The 16838-nt window shown below is 37.2% G+C and overlaps 1 protein-coding gene across 1 annotated transcript; it reads right to left on the reverse strand.

The window, feature by feature from the left end:
- Positions 1–1042: 1042 nt before the first annotated feature.
- LOC490332 (60S ribosomal protein L31-like) lies at positions 1043–16323 on the reverse strand. Its single transcript, XM_038542422.1, has 2 exons — positions 16271–16323; positions 1043–1469 (listed from the first exon to the last, which is right to left on the reverse strand). Exon 2 carries the CDS (start codon positions 1456–1458, stop codon positions 1084–1086), a length of 375 nt encoding a protein of 124 aa, XP_038398350.1. The 5' UTR covers positions 1459–1469; positions 16271–16323; the 3' UTR covers positions 1043–1083.
- Between the last annotated feature and the right edge of the window lie 515 nt (positions 16324–16838).

A 16838-nucleotide genomic window follows, 5' to 3' on the forward strand; every position in this document is an offset into this window, starting at 1 on the left:
TTTACATCTATTTGTATATATTTTTCTGTAAAGTGCTGATTTATATTATTTGCAAATTATTTTTTCTTTGTGTCACTTGCATTTTTCCTATTAATTTATAAGAGTACTTCTGTATTAAGAAAGTTAGTGTTTTGCCTGAAATGTCACATGTATTTTTACAATTTGCCAACTGTCTTTTGATTGCTTGGAGTAGTTATTACTACACAGAAAGCTTTTTATAAAAAAAAAAAAAAAAAGTAGGCTCCATGCACAGGATAGAGACAACATGGGGCTTAAACTCATGACCCTGAAATCAAGAGCTGAGCTGAGATCAAGAGCTAGTTGCTTATGCAGCACCTGGGTGACTGGGCTGGTTAAGCTTCCAACTCTGCTTTTCTGCTCAGATCATGATCTCAGGGTCCTAAGATAGAGTATGTTGAGCCACTCACTGTGCGTGGAGCCTAATTAGAATTCTCTTCCTCCCTCTGAGCTCCCCATCCTACCCATTTGCTCACTCTCTATCTTAAAAAAAAAAAAAAATGGGATGCCTGGGTGGCTCAGCAGTTGAGGGTCTGCCTTCAATTTTAGGGCTTGGGCTGCCTCAGTCGTGATCTCATGGTCCTGGGATGGAGTCCCACATCGAGCTCTCTGTGAGGAGCCTGCTTCTCCCTCTGCCTATGTCTCTGCCTCTCTCTGTGTGTCTCTCATGAATAAATAAATAAAATCTTAAAAAAAAAAAAAGGTTTAGATGCTTAACCAACCAAGTCACCCAGGCACCCCAGAAAGCTTCTTTCTCTTTGGTATATAGATATTTATGAGTATTTTTTTCTACCTTTGTGCTTTTATATCATAGAAAATTCTTCCTTACACAAAAATTATTAATATTTTAAACATATACATTTTCCTTACTTTCTTTTTTCCACTTATTTCTGACAACTTAGAAGTTGACAGATTCAGCTATGTTTTTCCCCAAACAGAAAGTTCCAATTCCAAATTAATAAATAATCCCTTTTTACCGCATTGATTTGAAATGTCTCCTTTACCACATAGAATTTCCCTAATATTTTTTTTTGCAGTTTTATACCTTTATTTGACAATCAGCAATTAGTTCTCATCCACATTAACAGTCTGTAGATTTTTGAAAGTGGTGACAAGTACGTAGGTAACCAGCGTGTAGAGCTTCTTTGGTGAATCTTCATTTTTGTTTCGGTTTCTGGACAACTGCACACGGATACAGTATGGAACATTCCTTATTCCTTTGGCCCAGACAGCTTTGGTGAGCCTGGTGTCAATGCAGACATCTGGAGTTCCCATCTCCTTCATGGCAAATTTCTGGATCTCTTTGAGTGCCAAAGGGGCACGCTTCTTGAAACCCACTCCATGGATACGTTTGTGAATGTTGATGGTGTATTCTCTGGTCAATACCTCATTGATGGCAGAACGGCCCTTCTTCTCACCACCCTTCTTTGCGGGAGCCATTCTGCCGGGCCCTAGTTGGAAAGAATTCCCCTAATATTTTAAGTCTATATGTATAGTCAATAACCTCTTCAAGTTACAGATGTGCCAAAATATTGACTCTTTAGTCCATGAGGCAGTATAGTCAGAACTGAGGCAGCCCAAGCCCTAAGCTGGTGGTTCTACAAGCAGCCTTGCTTTGATTTCCCAGTGTGCCACAAAAATATTTTCAATTCTTATGTGTACCAAAACATGAAGAAGTCTGGGAAGCACTAGTGTTTGCAGGGGTATAAGATTAAGTGACCTCTGCACAAAGGCCCAAACCCAACTCCATCTTTACTGCTTCTGTGACCTTAGGTGAATTATTAATTTACCTTGTTTAAAATAGAATTAAAATCTTGCTATTATTGTCTTTTTGTTTTTGTTTTCTTATGAATGGATGTTGAATTACCAAATGCCCGGATCCCTGGATGGCTCAGCGGTTTAGTGCCTGCCTTCTGCCCAGGGTGTGTCCTGGAGTCCTGGGATCGAGTCCCACATTGGGCTCCCTGCATGGAGCCTGCTTCTCTCTCTGCCTCTGTCTCTGCCACTCTCTCTCTGTGACTCTCATGAATAAATAAATAAAATCTTTAAAAAAATAAAATAAATAAAATAAAATAAAAAGAATTACCAAATGCCTCTCAGCATCTATAAAGATAGCACTCTGTGGGAGCACCTGAGTTGATCTGCACTCAGGTCTTGATCTCATGGTTTTAAGTTCAAGCCCTGCATTGGACTCCACAATGAGTGTGGAGCCTACTTTAAAAAAGAAAAAAAGATAGCACTATGTTTTTAAACCCTTTAACTTATTAATGTATGAATTAAATCAGAAGATTTCTTAATATTCAACCAATGATAATTCCTGACAGGAACTTTGCTTGTTATATATTATTCTTTTAAATCACTAATGGATGCTACTAGGACTTTTTTAAAGTTTTGATATCCAAAAGTTACATTTGTCAATGACTTTCTTTTTTTACTGTACCACCTTTATCAAGTTTGGAATAATTGCTTTCTGGCACCATAGAGAATACCTGAAAGCTTTTGTTCTCTGTACATTGGAACAAGTGAAATACACTGGGATTATTTATTCTTCAGAGGTTTGAAAAATACCACATGTGAGCATCTCTATTTCTTCCAAGAAAAGCAGTCTGTTTACATTTTATGTCTTCTCTCTCATTAATTTTGGCGATTTACGTTTTCCTTAAAAAAACTCTAATCTGAACAGATTTTCAAATTGATTTGTTCAGATTTGATCAAGGAAGTCTATAATAATTCTTTTAATTTCCTCTAATCATGGTGATTTTTCCACTCTTGTATATAGCGAAGTTGCATACCCGATCATATAATTTATAAGCTAACATTGACTCTAACCCCTCAACAAACTGAGATTACAAAACCTAGCATTGTAATTGAGCAGAGTAAGCCAAGCAAAACTCTGAAATTTTCCATGTATCCCTTTAATCTTTCAGGATCTAATAATCATCTTAGTTAACAAAAATTTGAGCATCCACTCAATATTGTTGTAGGCAAGTAATGTAGTACAGAATGTGGTTTAAATACCCAAATGTAATGAGAACTTTACCCACAGCACTCCAATAATCACATTCATATATATCACTTTACTGAGAGATATTCAAATTCAAACAAATTTAAAATAGGGCAATAAAAGATGTTCAATGACTGGATTTAGCTTGGTGTTAACATCTTCATGTCCCTACATACCACAAAGACACACTACTTGGTGAACCTCAACGTTAGCCATTTGCCCAAAACAAGACCTATAATATCTAAGGATCTACCTACTGCCTCCCTCAAATGACTTTTTCCTTTCCTTGCATGTAAAGTACAACTAAGACCTTTCTTAAATAATATGTTTGATTACATAAAATTACTTTGTGCATGAACAAGTCAATTCAACAGAACACATACATAGTATATACTCCTATAATTTGTTGAATGCCTGTCCTTGAAGGGTTTGCCCTTCTTCTACATTTTCTGTCCCATTTGTTGCCATTTCTTCTTCAGGGATACCAATGGTAAATAAGATGGAACATCCTCTGCCTCTACTCTCCAGATTTATCCTTTACCACCTGTTCTGTAATAATGAAGATGGACCCTATAAACATTTCTCCTTCATTGGCCGGCACCATGTTAGTAGAGGATTGCTACACAACTCCACAGCCTTGGTGAACTTCCCCTTACACTGAACCACAGCACATCCTCTCCACAATATTTGGACCTTGGACTTGGGTGAAAGAGAAGGTTTTCCAGAGTTTGGATAACCTATCTTTCTTGACTAACAACATACCTTATTCCTAGGGATGGTAGCTGCTACCTATATCCATTATTTACATATTTAGCATTCTTTTTACTCCTTACTAGCTGTTACGGGCTGAACTGTGTTCTACCAAAATTCATACTGTTAAGTCTTAACTATCAATATCTCAGAATGTGAACATATTTGAAAATATGGTCTTTAGAGAGGTAATTAATTAAAATAAGGTCATTAGGGTGGGTGCTAATCAAATATGACTGGTGTCCTTATAAGAAGAGGAAATTTGGACACAGACACAGAAGGAAGACCATGTGAAGACAGGGAGAGAAGACAGCCATCTATAATCCAAGGAGAATGGCCTTGAAATGAATCAACTCTGCTGATTTCTCCAGAAATATGTGAGAAAATGAATTTCTGGGGGCGTCTAGGTAGCTCAGTCAGTTAAGCCTCTGCATTTTGGCTCTGGTTATGATCCCAGAGTCCTGGGGTGGAGCTCCACATCAAGCTCTCTGTTCAGTGGGGAGCATGCTTCTCCCTCTGCCCCTCCCTTCTCTCTCTTCCAAATAAATAAATAAATAAAATCTTTAAAAAAAAATTTCTGTTGTGAAGCCAACCAGTCTGTGGTACCTGTTATGTCAGCCCTAGCTGACTATACACTAACCAATTCCCCATTATTATAACCCATTGTTATGGTTAATAACTCATTGTATTATACTTTCCTGGTTGTTGATTACTGTCTATTTTCTGTCTCCATTCATACTGTTTTCTTGAACATTCTTAACTCTTTATTCTTTTTATTTATCTATATCTAATATTGCAAAACTATCTCAAACCTGTCTTCCATATACCTAATTGTTTTCTCTGCTTTTTAATACTAATCTCTGGAATATTTTTTTCCCTTCCATTTCTTTCTTGCAGGCTTCCAGATCACTTTTTATCTATGTTGTCTTAGTAACTATTTCTTTAAAGTTGAGCCACCCAGGGACACCTAAGTGGGGGATCAGCGGTTGAGCATCTATCTGCCTTTGGCTCAGGGCATGATCCGGGATCTGGGATCAAGTCCCACATTGAGCTCCCTGCATGGAGCCTGCTTCTCCCTCTGCCTATGTCTCTGCCTCTGTCTATGTCTCTCATGAATAAATAAATTTTTAAAAATCTTAGTAAGTAAGTAAATAAATAAAGTTGGTATCTCTTCTTGTGCTCTTTTTTTGCAAACACCTTTCTAAAAATTTCTTAAGGAGCATCTGGCTGACTTAGTCAGTAGAGCCTTGATCTCAGGGGTCATAAGTACAAGTCCCATCTTGGGTATATAGATATTACTTAAAAATAATTTTTTTAAAAAATCTCTTTGATATCACTGACAAGTGTTGATAAGAAATATTCAACTACTGCTTAACATATTTTCTTCTGATGTATATTCACCCTCTAACTTTAGTGCATTTGATTCCTTTCCTCCCTTCCTTACTGTACTTCAGCTACAGTCTGGTGTTGGCTCACTTTTAAGCCATTCTTTCTATGTTTGTTATTTGCTGAAGAAAAAAACAGGGAAGAAAGGCACGTGATATAATAAGCACTGGGTGTCATAAGCAACTGATAAATCACTGAACTCTACCTCTGAAACTAGTAATAAGCTGTATGTTAATTAACTGAATTTAAATAAATTAATTTTTTTTAAAAGAGAAAAAGGGGGCACTTGGATGGCTCAGTGGTTGGGTGCCTGCCTTCGGCTCAGGTGGTGATCCTGGGATCCAGGATCAAGTCCTGCATCCGGCTGCCTGAGAAGAGCCTGCTTCTCCCTCTGCCTATGTCTCTGCCTCTCTGTCTCTCTGTGTCTCTCATGAATAAATAAATAAAATCTTAAAAAAAAAAAAAAGAAAGAAAAAGAAAAACAGAGAAGTTGGTAAAACAGAGAAGTTCAATAACTAACTGTTTTTCTCAGATATTTGTCCATGCTACTGGGTACTCTACAGCACATCTCCATGTTCTCACTATGCCTCATTCCACATAAATAGGATGATTTCTCTATGATAACATCATTTACTAATTCAGCTCATTGATGAGCTGATACAAAGCTTTCACTCCTTCACCATGTCATAGTGATATTCTTCTCCATGCAATGATGACTTTGCTTTCAAGTTCCTTAATTCTGCCTCCCCTGCTACTCTGTCAGTATAGAACAAAGTTCAGGGTTCCACCTAAGCCTGTCTACATTTAAGGCTTTGCCATGTCAATTAAAAGATTTGTTTGTACTGTTCAAGCCTGAGCTATCTATGTTGGGAAACCTTGAACACTGTTCAAAATATAGAGATATACACCCCTGTGACATTTTTCCTTTGGTTTGATTTTACTCATTTGTCAGTTATCCTTTATCATTAGGGTATGAGTTACTGCTATTTCCATCAAAATTGTTAGCTACTCTTTATTTAACCTTTGTATTACTTTTAATTATTTCAGAGACAAGAGTGGAGCAGAATTACCTTTACTCTATCATTGCTTAACCATAATTTCCTCATATAAAGCATTTCAAACATCATGGATACTTCAAACCTTTTTTTTTTAAGATTTTATTTATTTATTCATGAGAGACACAGAGAGAGAGAGAGAGAGAGAGAGAGAGAGAGAGGCAGAGATATAGGCAGAGAAACAAGCAGAGAGAGAAGCAGGCTCCACGCAGGAAGCCCGATGTAGGACTCGATCCCGGGACTCCAGGATCATGCCCTGGGACAAAGGCAGGCACTCAACCACTGAGCCACCCAGGTGTCCCCACTTCAAACATTCTAATCATGGTTGAGCAAATGATGGAATGTAAGTATGCTATCTCCCCAATGCCATGTGCTGCCTCTGATCAGCCATATAGCACTGGGACTGGATTTAGTCTCAAAATCCTTCTCAGTTTAGCTTTCCAGGGACCACTATCAACTAATCAAAGTTGGCATATGACAAGAAAATCATTTGCCACAGGCACCTGGATGATTCAGTTCGTAGAGCGTGTAACTCTTCTTTTCTTTTTAAAGATTTATTTATTTATTTATTTATTTGAGAGAGAGAGAGTGCTCTAGAGAGTACTTGAGTGGGAGGAGGATTTAGAGGGAGAGGAAGAGAATCCTCAAGCAGACTCCCCACTGAGCACAGAGCGTGACTCAGGACTCTTGATTCCAAAACCCTAAGATCATGACCCGAGCCAAAACCAAGATTTGGACACTGAGCCGACTGAGCCACCCAGGGACCCCAAGTATATGACTCTTGATTTCAGGGTTGTGAGTCTGAGCCCCACACTGGAGGTGATTACTTTTAAAAAATGTTTTAAATCCTTAAAAAAAAAATAATTTGCCATTCTGTGTCTACATTTGTGATTCTAGCATAAATAAAAAATTTTCTTGTGAAATCCCTCCTTTGTAACCACTAATAGTACCTTATCCAGTTAATCTTAGGGAAATTTTTCCAATGACATCACTGGTAGATCATCTATGTTTAGACTACCAAAAGTCCAAACTGATTCACAGCCTTTACTTCCAACATGATCCATAATCAGAACACGTTTTAAAACTTGTGACTGAAAGGCACAGACACATATAAGAGAAATCTGAGAGAGGAATATTACCAGATGCTAACCCTAAAACGTCTCTTCATCTGTGAGCCATAGTCTAGTAAATTACACTTGAGCATACTCTTCCTGTGAAGGTTTTAGCTGGAATTTATAATCTGCAAATGGATGGAAGAAATTACTAAAATAAATCAAATTTCCTATTCATTCTGGACTGCCTAAGATTAGTCAAACTTTTAGCTTTGAATTTATAGCCTTTGCTCTCTGAAAAAATACATGTATTTTTGAACATCACAACCGGGTGATAATCTAAAAACTTTGCATTTATTTCCTTTGTAAACACAATTGTAAAATAGTTTATTTTATTTTATTTTATTTTATTTTATTTTATTTTTTAAAGATTTTTTAAATTTATTTATTTGATATATAGAGAGAGAAAGCATGAGAGAAAACAAGTCAGGAGGAAAGGCAGAAGGAAAGGGAAAAGCAGGCTCCCTGCTCTGCAGGGATGTGGGGCTCCATCTCAGGACCATGGGATCATTACCTAAGCTGAAGGCAGACACTTAACTGACTGAGTCACCAAGTCACTGAGTTACCTTAAAATAGTTTTAATAGGGTATTAAATCTGACATTTCTTGTTTTTTGGTTTCTCCTTTTTTTTTACACACCAGATGTCATATATACATGATAAAACAAGGTGCTTGAGTACTTTTTCATTCATTCATTCATATATTCAAGATACAACTACCAAGTGCTTCCTATGTGTCATGTACTCTTTTAAAACCTAATGATACAAAAAAAAAAAACTAATGATACAACAACATACAAAACAGACAAAAACTTCTGCTTTATTGCTACTTAACACCGCAATGGACATCAAAGACACTGTGAACCCAGTTCTTCAATCACTTATTTCTTGACTGTCTAAGAGATGGCTAAGAATCATTGAGGGGGGTGAAGTTGCTAATGATGATTTTGTTGTTGTCGTTCTTCTTAGAGTGTTACACATTTCCTTTTCCCCATGAAAGAGAAGTTCCCTGGTCACCTCAACCCACTTGAAGTTTCAAAAGGACCACTTGAAAAGCTAAATGCATTTTCTGGAATTTGAGGGGCATAAGGGAAGTTACCTGATACATGAATGAACAAAGAAGCAAAGGTAAGTATAGCTAAGAACTATCTATAGAAGATAAAGTTTGTATCAACAGTAAGTTGTATATCTGTTGAGAGCAAGGCAAAAGGGTCTGATGATCAGCTACAGACCCTGTAGAATGGAGCTGCCTGATAGTCAAGCTGATTAGTTGACCTTGAGTCTCACCAAAATCTCTGGCCAAGAGTAAGGCAGTCTCAACAAGAGGATGAGAGGTATCCCATGGATGCAGAAGTGGAGTGGAGGGATGGAACCGGCCAAAAGGAAGCAGCATCACTCGTGTCAGGAACTATAGATTAAAATCTGTAAAGACACAATTACTAAACTGAAAGAAGCAGCACAGGGGAAAAAAGGGCAAGCCTTGGTTTCTATCATGCTCTGATGGCATCACTGCCACCTTGTAACTTCACCAGACCAGAAGGACTCTTCTGCCCCTTACTTCTCACTCCTCTATTCTAATATTAAAGGGCTCTGAAACAGCAACTATTAAGTGGAGAATGCAGTGAAGCAAGAAAAGATAAAAATCAGGTCAAAACCTCTCCCTACCTCATCCTTTCAATCCCTTTCAATCCTCTAAGTCTGAGGCAGACAACTAGGGGAGAAGAGATTTTAAAAGGAATGAGATCCCCAAAAAAAAAAAAAAAAAAAAAAAATAAATAAATAAATAAAAGGAATGAGATTTTGGACTTTTGATACTTGTCTATGATGTACTTTTAATTATTTAGTGAGCCAGAAAAACCTTGGGACCCAACTGAGACTTAACCCCAGGGACTAGAAAAAACTAATCCAAAGAACAAGTAAAGAAGAATGAAAGGGCTTTCAGCCTCCCTCAATTGAGTGCAGCTCATTCAGTAAACCAACTAAGTTTAGCTTATCTTAAGTAGGAAGAAATCCACAGTTAAGAAAATTTCTGAATTAGATTTACTGGGAGAACAGAGTGATGCAGTTGTGGATTCTTTGATACCAAAAATAAAGCTAAATGATGCCTCCTTGACCAGTTTCTAATTACCTATGGCAACAGAAAATTAGAGGTTTGTAGAAAAATAATAATTTTTACTACACTATTCAGCATCTTCCCAAAGTTTTCCCAAATACGTCTAATTCCTTCTATTATCTAATCTCAGAGCAGGGAGATTATGACCTGTGAATTACAGAGTTCCTAGGTGAATAATTGTTTTTCTTTTTTTCTAAAGTTGAATCTGAGTATGAAGCCTATAAAAAGTTCAACTGTGATCAAATAAAGTTTCAACCACCAAAGTTTCAACCACCTTACAATAGAAATACAAAGTTCATCCAGAACCAAAGGTAAAATGAGTCAGAGATTAAACATAGTCGCTGTTTTCAGATCACTTTGCCCTGTAGCATGAATCCAGGAATATTTAAGACATGTCCTCAACTTGTCAGAGAAACAATCTTTCTGAACACATGATGGACAACTGTGAAGCTTAAAAACAGAGAAAGGACATGTGTAAGGTCTAACCTTGAAAGAAAATAAACTAATAACTCTAAAAATTATAGCTTGGTCTTCTTTACTTTGATACCTGAAAAGACCAAACCATCAATCATTTCATTTATAAAATACTAAAAGATCACAGGGTGCCAGTGAATCGTAAGTGGGACTCTGGGAAGGACAAATCAATCAGGCCCCTATGGTATCTGTCCATGACAGACAGCTAGGCATTACTGATGGAATGAGAAGAAAAAAGACTTTAATCCTAGTTTTAAAGGACATACTCATAAAGTTGGGAAAATATTTTCAAAGTACATCACTATATGAATTCTCAACTTATTTGAAAGCAGAATAGATGGGAGTGTTATTCACTTCTTTTCTTTCCTGGAGAAAGGACAAGAGGGGTGATTAATCAAATTAAATTAATTAAATATATGGGAACAACAATAACAAAAAGCCCTTTACCCAATTTTTATAAACTGGGAGTGTGTCATTCTGCAAGTGGAGAAAACACGCTTTCTTCATGATGTTTCATATATATATGATATTAAATAATTATTATTATATTAAATAATATATAATTTATAATTATATTATTTAATATATATTTCTATATAAGGAATATATATATATTTCTCTCCCCTAGTCAACAGCATCTCTGCACTTTGAATCTGTAAATTTACAATATTCAAAATCTGTACTATCCATCTGTAAATGGCTTTGCAGATGAATTTCTTTTATACTACATTCATCCAAAAGGAAACAAAAGCTAGGGGATTTTGCTCCCCCTGCAAAATTGACAGAGGGTCAAGGGATGCAGAAAAAGTAAGCTAGCTTGTTACAACCAAGATAGTCTAAACAAAAATGAAGGAATTCATGGGCTCTGACTTTTTCATACCAAGGAAATGGTAAGAAGTTTAATCCATGTAGACAGAATCACAAGAAGACAGGAATTGAGTGCATGATTCCATTGACTTTCAGATGGCTTTGACCTGAAGCCAAGGGGTACACTCCCACAAGAACCAAAGAAGCCTCAAGGGGATTACTCAAATTATGAGAAACTTCTATAAAATCTCAGAACTTTCCACAAATGTTGCCTCAACTGAAACACTGCTTTGCTATGATAACATAACTACCTCAATAATCTTTTCTACCAGTGGAAGCCATTCGTTTTCAATGTCGCTTTCATTAACTGCTCAAGAGGAAATATGGCTCTGAATGTTCCTTGCTCCAAACTGTTCTATTAACAACTCATGACAGCTTTTTACCACTCCTGTTACCATTACTTATAGGTCATACCACCATTCCTGATGACTTACTGACTTAACACCCAGTTAGTTCCCTGGCTACAAAATGCCTCAATTGCAAAGATATCTAAAACATTTCACTTCAGTTACAAGATAACATAGTCAACTTTGGATTTATTTGTAAAATGGCTTCAAATTCATAAAATCTGGGTTTCCTATATACAATATTTTCATTCCCTCACTTGTGTTGAACTTTTTTTTTCTTAGAGAGATTGAGAGCAGTATGTAAGCAAGGCAGAGGGTGGAAGGAGCAGAGGGACAGGGAGAGAGAATCTTAAGCAGGCTCCATGCCCAGCAGAGTCCCATGCGGGGCTCCATCTCACAGCCCTGAGACCATGACCCAAGCCAAAATCAAGAGTCAGACGTCCAACCAACTAAAACACCCAGGCACCCGTGAACTCTCTTAAACTTCATTATGATCCCAGAATTGCAGAAAAAACAAAACTAACTTTAAATATAAACTTTCATATTTATAGGTCACATGATTCTACAAGAGTTATTCCACAAACCTCAAGCTGTTTCCTGGTATAGCAACATACTGGCATTGCCTTATACAACTCAGCTCACATTCAACTCACCATTAAAAATCCATCACAACACACAACATGACAAAAATTGGCTATAACATTGTAAGCTAAAAATAAGAAGACCACATGACATTTCCAAGGGGAATTTCCATTAGCTGCATTGTCAGTCAAAATGGATTAAGAAACATTCTTGAACTATAAATCACATTTTCCACAATCTAAATAAAATATCATAGAAAATGCCAAAAAAGGCATTATGTGCCTCTCACTCTGGATACAGGGCATATAATAATCAGCAAAAAATTACCATCTTTCAACTATATCCACAAAAGCCAGAATAAAAAATAGCTATGTTCTTTGATTCTCTTATTTATTATTTCCTTTCTTTCTATATCTATTCAATATCTATTTCTATATCGATACCATAATTATTTTTTTAAGATTTTATTTATTTATTCATGAGAGACACAGAGAGAGAGAGAAGCACAGACACAGGCAGAGGGAGAAGCAGGCTCCATGCAGGGAGCCTGATGTGGGCCTCGATCCCAAGTCTCCAGGATCACACCCTGGGCTGAAAGCAGCACTAAACCGCTGAGCCACCCAGGCTGCCCAAGAAATAATTATATTAACAGATATTTAAATCATCTGATCATTTCATTAGATACAGAAAAAGCATCAAACAAAATTCAACATCCATTCAAGATTTAAAAAAAAAATCTTAGCAACTTTAAGAACAGAACTTCCTTAATATAATAAAAGGCATCTACAAAATATCTACCACTTGGCTCACCACTCTTACTTGATACCATGTTAAGTGGTGAAAGACTTAAGTGTTTTCTCTGAAGGTAAGGAAAAGGTAAGATGTTATCCCTCACCACTCCTATATCACACCATACTGGGATTCTTCCCAGTGCAATAAGGCAAGAAAAATAATTTTTGAAAAGGCATATAGATTGAAAAAAAAGAAATAAGGGGTGCCTGGATGGCTCAGTCAGTTGAGCATCCAACTCTTGATTTCAGCTCAGGATATAATGTCAAGGTCCTATGATTGGTCCTGCACTGGGCTCTGTGCTCAGCATGGAGTCTGCTTGTTCCTCTCCCTCTGCTCCCCCCCAACAACCTACTGGCTCATTCTCTCTCTCTCTCTCAAAGAAACAGATAAAATCTTAGAAAAAAAAAAGAAAAGGAAAAAAGTAATAAAACTGTCTCTAGGGTGCCTGGGTGGCTCAGTCAGTTAAGCCTCTGCCTTCAGCTTCAGTCATGATCCTGGTGTCCTGGGATGGAGTCCCGCATCAGGCTCCTTGCTCAGCGGGGAGTCTGCTTCTCCCTCTGCCCTTCCCCCCTGCTCATGATCTCTCTCTCTTTCTCTCTCAAATAGATTTTTTTAAAAACAGGGGCAACCCCGGTGGCGCAGCGGTTTGGCGCCGCCTGCAGCCTGGGGTGTGATCCTGGAGACCCGGGATTGAGTCCCACGTCGGGTTCCCTGCATGGAGCCTGCTTCTCCTTCTGCCTGTGTCTCTGCCTCTCTCTCTCTGTGTCTATGAATGGATAAATAAAATCTTTAAAAAAAAAATTTTTTTTTAAAAACGGTCTCTACTTGCCACAATTATGTAGAAAATCTCAATCTATGAAACATCTCTTAGAACTAAGAAGTAGGGATCCCTGGGTGGCACAGTGGTTTGGCGCCTGCCTTTGGCTCAGGGCGCAATCCTGGAGACCCGGGATCGAATCCCACGTCGCGCTCCCGGTGCATGGAGCCTGCTTCTCCCTCTGCCTATGTCTCTGCCTCTCTTTCTCTATGTGTGACTATCATAAATAAATAAAAATTTAAAAAAGAAAAAAAAAAAGAACTAAGAAGTAAATGTAGCAAGATCATAGAATTCAAGGTGAATATACAAAAGTCAACTACAGGGCAGCCCAGGTGGCTCAATGGTTTAGCACTGCCTTTAGCCCAGGTGTGTGATCCTGCAAACCTGGGATTGAGTCCCATATAGGGCTCCCTGCATGGAGCCTGCTTCTCCCTCTGCCTCTATCTGCCTCTCTCTCTCTGTATGTCTCTTATGAGTACATAAATAAAACCTTTAAAAAAAAAGTCAACTATATTCCTATATGTCACCAATGAATGGTTGGAATTTCAAATTAATAAAAATACCAATGACCCTATCACACAAGAAATGAAATACTTAGGAATAAATTTAAGAAAATATAAATAGGTTCTGTATATTGAAAACTACAAATCATCAGTAAAAGAAATCAAAGAAGATTAAACAAATGGACAGATAGGCCACATTAGTGAACTAGAAATCTCAATTTTTTAAAAAGGATATACTTATTTGAGAGAGAAAGTGCATGAGCAAAAGGAGTGAAGGGAGAGGGAGAGAAAATCCCAGGCAGACTCTACACCAAACATGGAGCCCAGCTGAGGGCCTGATAACACAATCCTGAGATTATGACTTGAATCAACATCAAGAGTTAGACAATCAACTGACTGTGCCACCCAGGTGCCCCAGAAGACTCAATATTGGGCAGCCTGGGTAGCTCAGTAGTTTAGTGCTGCCTTCACCCCAGAGCCTGATCCTGGAGATCCGGGATCGAATCCCTCGTTAGGCTCCCTGCATGGAGCCTGCTTCTCCCTCTGTGTCTCTGCCTCTCTCTGTCTCTCATGAATAAAAAAAAATGGAATCTTTAAGAAAAAAAAAAGGCTCAGTATTATAAAGACACCAATTCTCTACAATTTGATCTATAGGTACAGTGCAATTCCAGTAGACAGCCCAGCAAGCTTTTTTATAGGTATTAACATACTTCTTCTAAAAGTTTTATGGAAAAGCAAAGGAACTAGGATTGCCAAAACAATTCTGAAAAGATGAACAAAGTTGGAGGAGTCAAAATTACAGTAAATCAAGATAGTTTAATATTGGCAAAAAGAATAGAATTATGATAACTGGACAGATGCTGGAGACATAAGGTCCAGTTTCCCCATCTTCCCAGACATACAAGGAAAGCCATTAGACACTCTTCACTGCCCTAGCCACATAAGTAAGCCCAGGAAAGACCAGCAGAGCCATTCAGGAGAGACCAGGCAAAATTGCCCACCCACAGAATTTTGAACTATAAATGATTGTTGTTTTAATTTTGGAGGACGGTATCTTTACATAGCAATAAATAACTGATACACCAAAGTAATTCCAATGCCAACTGGCAGTAGCACAATTATCCTGGAGGGGAAGCCAACATGAAAAGAAATGGTGGCAATCTTAGCAAACTGTGTTTAAATATTTTACTGTTGCTTGTTGTGATAAGCATTGAGTGTTGTATGTAAGTGACAAATCCCTGAATTCTACTCCAGAAACAAATAGTAAACTGCATGTTAATTAAAATTCAGATTTTAAAAAAATTTTAGTAAGTATTTTACAAAATAAGTAAATATTTTGCAAAAGTCAGTAATCATGTGAACACATTGTCCAGAACCTTGGAAGAGGCATATTTAAGTGAAAATCCCTGAATCTAAAGCATCATTCAAGGTAATCCTTCTCTGGTAAGCATGATGCATAATTCTGAAATACTAACATCCTCTTTAGTGTCATAGAGAATAAAGAAATACCTGCTATAACCGGACTATATAACATTGTTCTAGATGTCTTGCTCATAAAATAACAGTATTTAATGTTTATTACGTATCATGCACTACACTAAGCATTTCACATAGATTATTTAATCATTACAACACCTCATAAGGTAGGGAATACAATAACACTCTCCAGATACAGAAACTGAGCCTCACAGTGGCTGCTAATTGCCCAGAGTTACATGGTTATTAAATATCAAGTTTGAGGGACATCTGGATGGCTCAGTGGTTGAGCGCCTACCTTTAGCCCAGGGCATGATCCTGGAGTCCCAGGACTGAGTCCCACATTGGGCTTCCTGCAGGGAGCCTGCTCCTCTCTCTGCCTATTTCTCTGCCTCTCTCTTTTTGTCTCTCTCATGAATAAATAAATAAATAAATAAATAATCTAAAATTTAAAAATAATAAATAATAAAATAAAAAATAAAAATAAATGTAAAGTTTGTATAAAGTTTGTGCTCTCGGTAACTAAACTCTGTAATACAGGAAAGATTTTAAAAATAACATTAAATAGAAGGAGAGTATTTTATTTTTGGTTTTTATATATTTTTCCTAGATATACACAGATTCTCTAATATATTTTCTAAATATAAAGGAAAACCATCTATGCCTATATTCATTTTAGAGATAACCACCTTACTGATCTCTCCAATAATCTTAAATTGACGTTCTAGGATTATATTGGTATATCTAAATATATCATCTGGAAACAGAGATCAGTGTATATATTTTCTTCCATGCAGACAATCCTATAGAAACAATTGGAAAATATATTAGAAATGTTATAAGTAATAGAGTTCACCAAAGTGAAATACACAATACAGAATTTTTTTAACACAATTTTCCTTAAAGCCAGCAAAAAACAGTAAGACAATGTAATAGGGACATACAGTATTTAGAATAGCAATTAAATATACTGTACCAGGGATCCCTGGGTGGCTCAGTGGTTTAGTACCTGCCTTTGGCCCAGGGAGCGATCCTGGAGTCCTGGGATCGAGACCCGCGTTGGGCTCCCGGCATGGAGCCTGCTTCTCCCTCCTCCTGTGTCTCTGCCTTTCTCTCTCTCTCTCTGTGTCTATCATAAATAAATAAATCTTTTAAATAAATAAGTAAACAAACAAACATACTGTACCTAGGAATAATGAAACATGTAAATCCTGTACAGAAATTTTTCAAATATTTAATCAGCTACATTAGAAAAACCTATGAATAAATAAATTTACATAATAGTTTCCTACATGTGAAGTTTGAATACTACAAAATTGCCAATTCTTTCCAAATGATTGTATTAGTTTAATTCCATCCCAATAAGAGCCTCAAAGGTGTATCTTTATTGAGGTTTTTGGAGGTGATACACTGACAGGGTTCAACAAGTCAAAGATACCAAATGATAAATCAAACAAACTACACAGAAAAGCTAAAACAATAAAACTCTTAGAAGAATCACAGGGAAAAAACCTTCATCATATTGGATTTGGTAATAGTTTCTT

This window comes from Canis lupus, chromosome 7, assembly GCF_011100685.1.
Source record: "Canis lupus familiaris isolate Mischka breed German Shepherd chromosome 7, alternate assembly UU_Cfam_GSD_1.0, whole genome shotgun sequence".
NCBI classification, from domain to species: Eukaryota; Metazoa; Chordata; class Mammalia; order Carnivora; family Canidae; genus Canis; species Canis lupus.

What these genes read in the sequence shown, in the direction of transcription:
- LOC490332 (XM_038542422.1), bottom strand. Translation starts at nt 1,458, where the DNA reads ATGGCTCCCGCAAAGAAGGGTGGTGAGAAGAAGGGCCGTTCTGCCATC.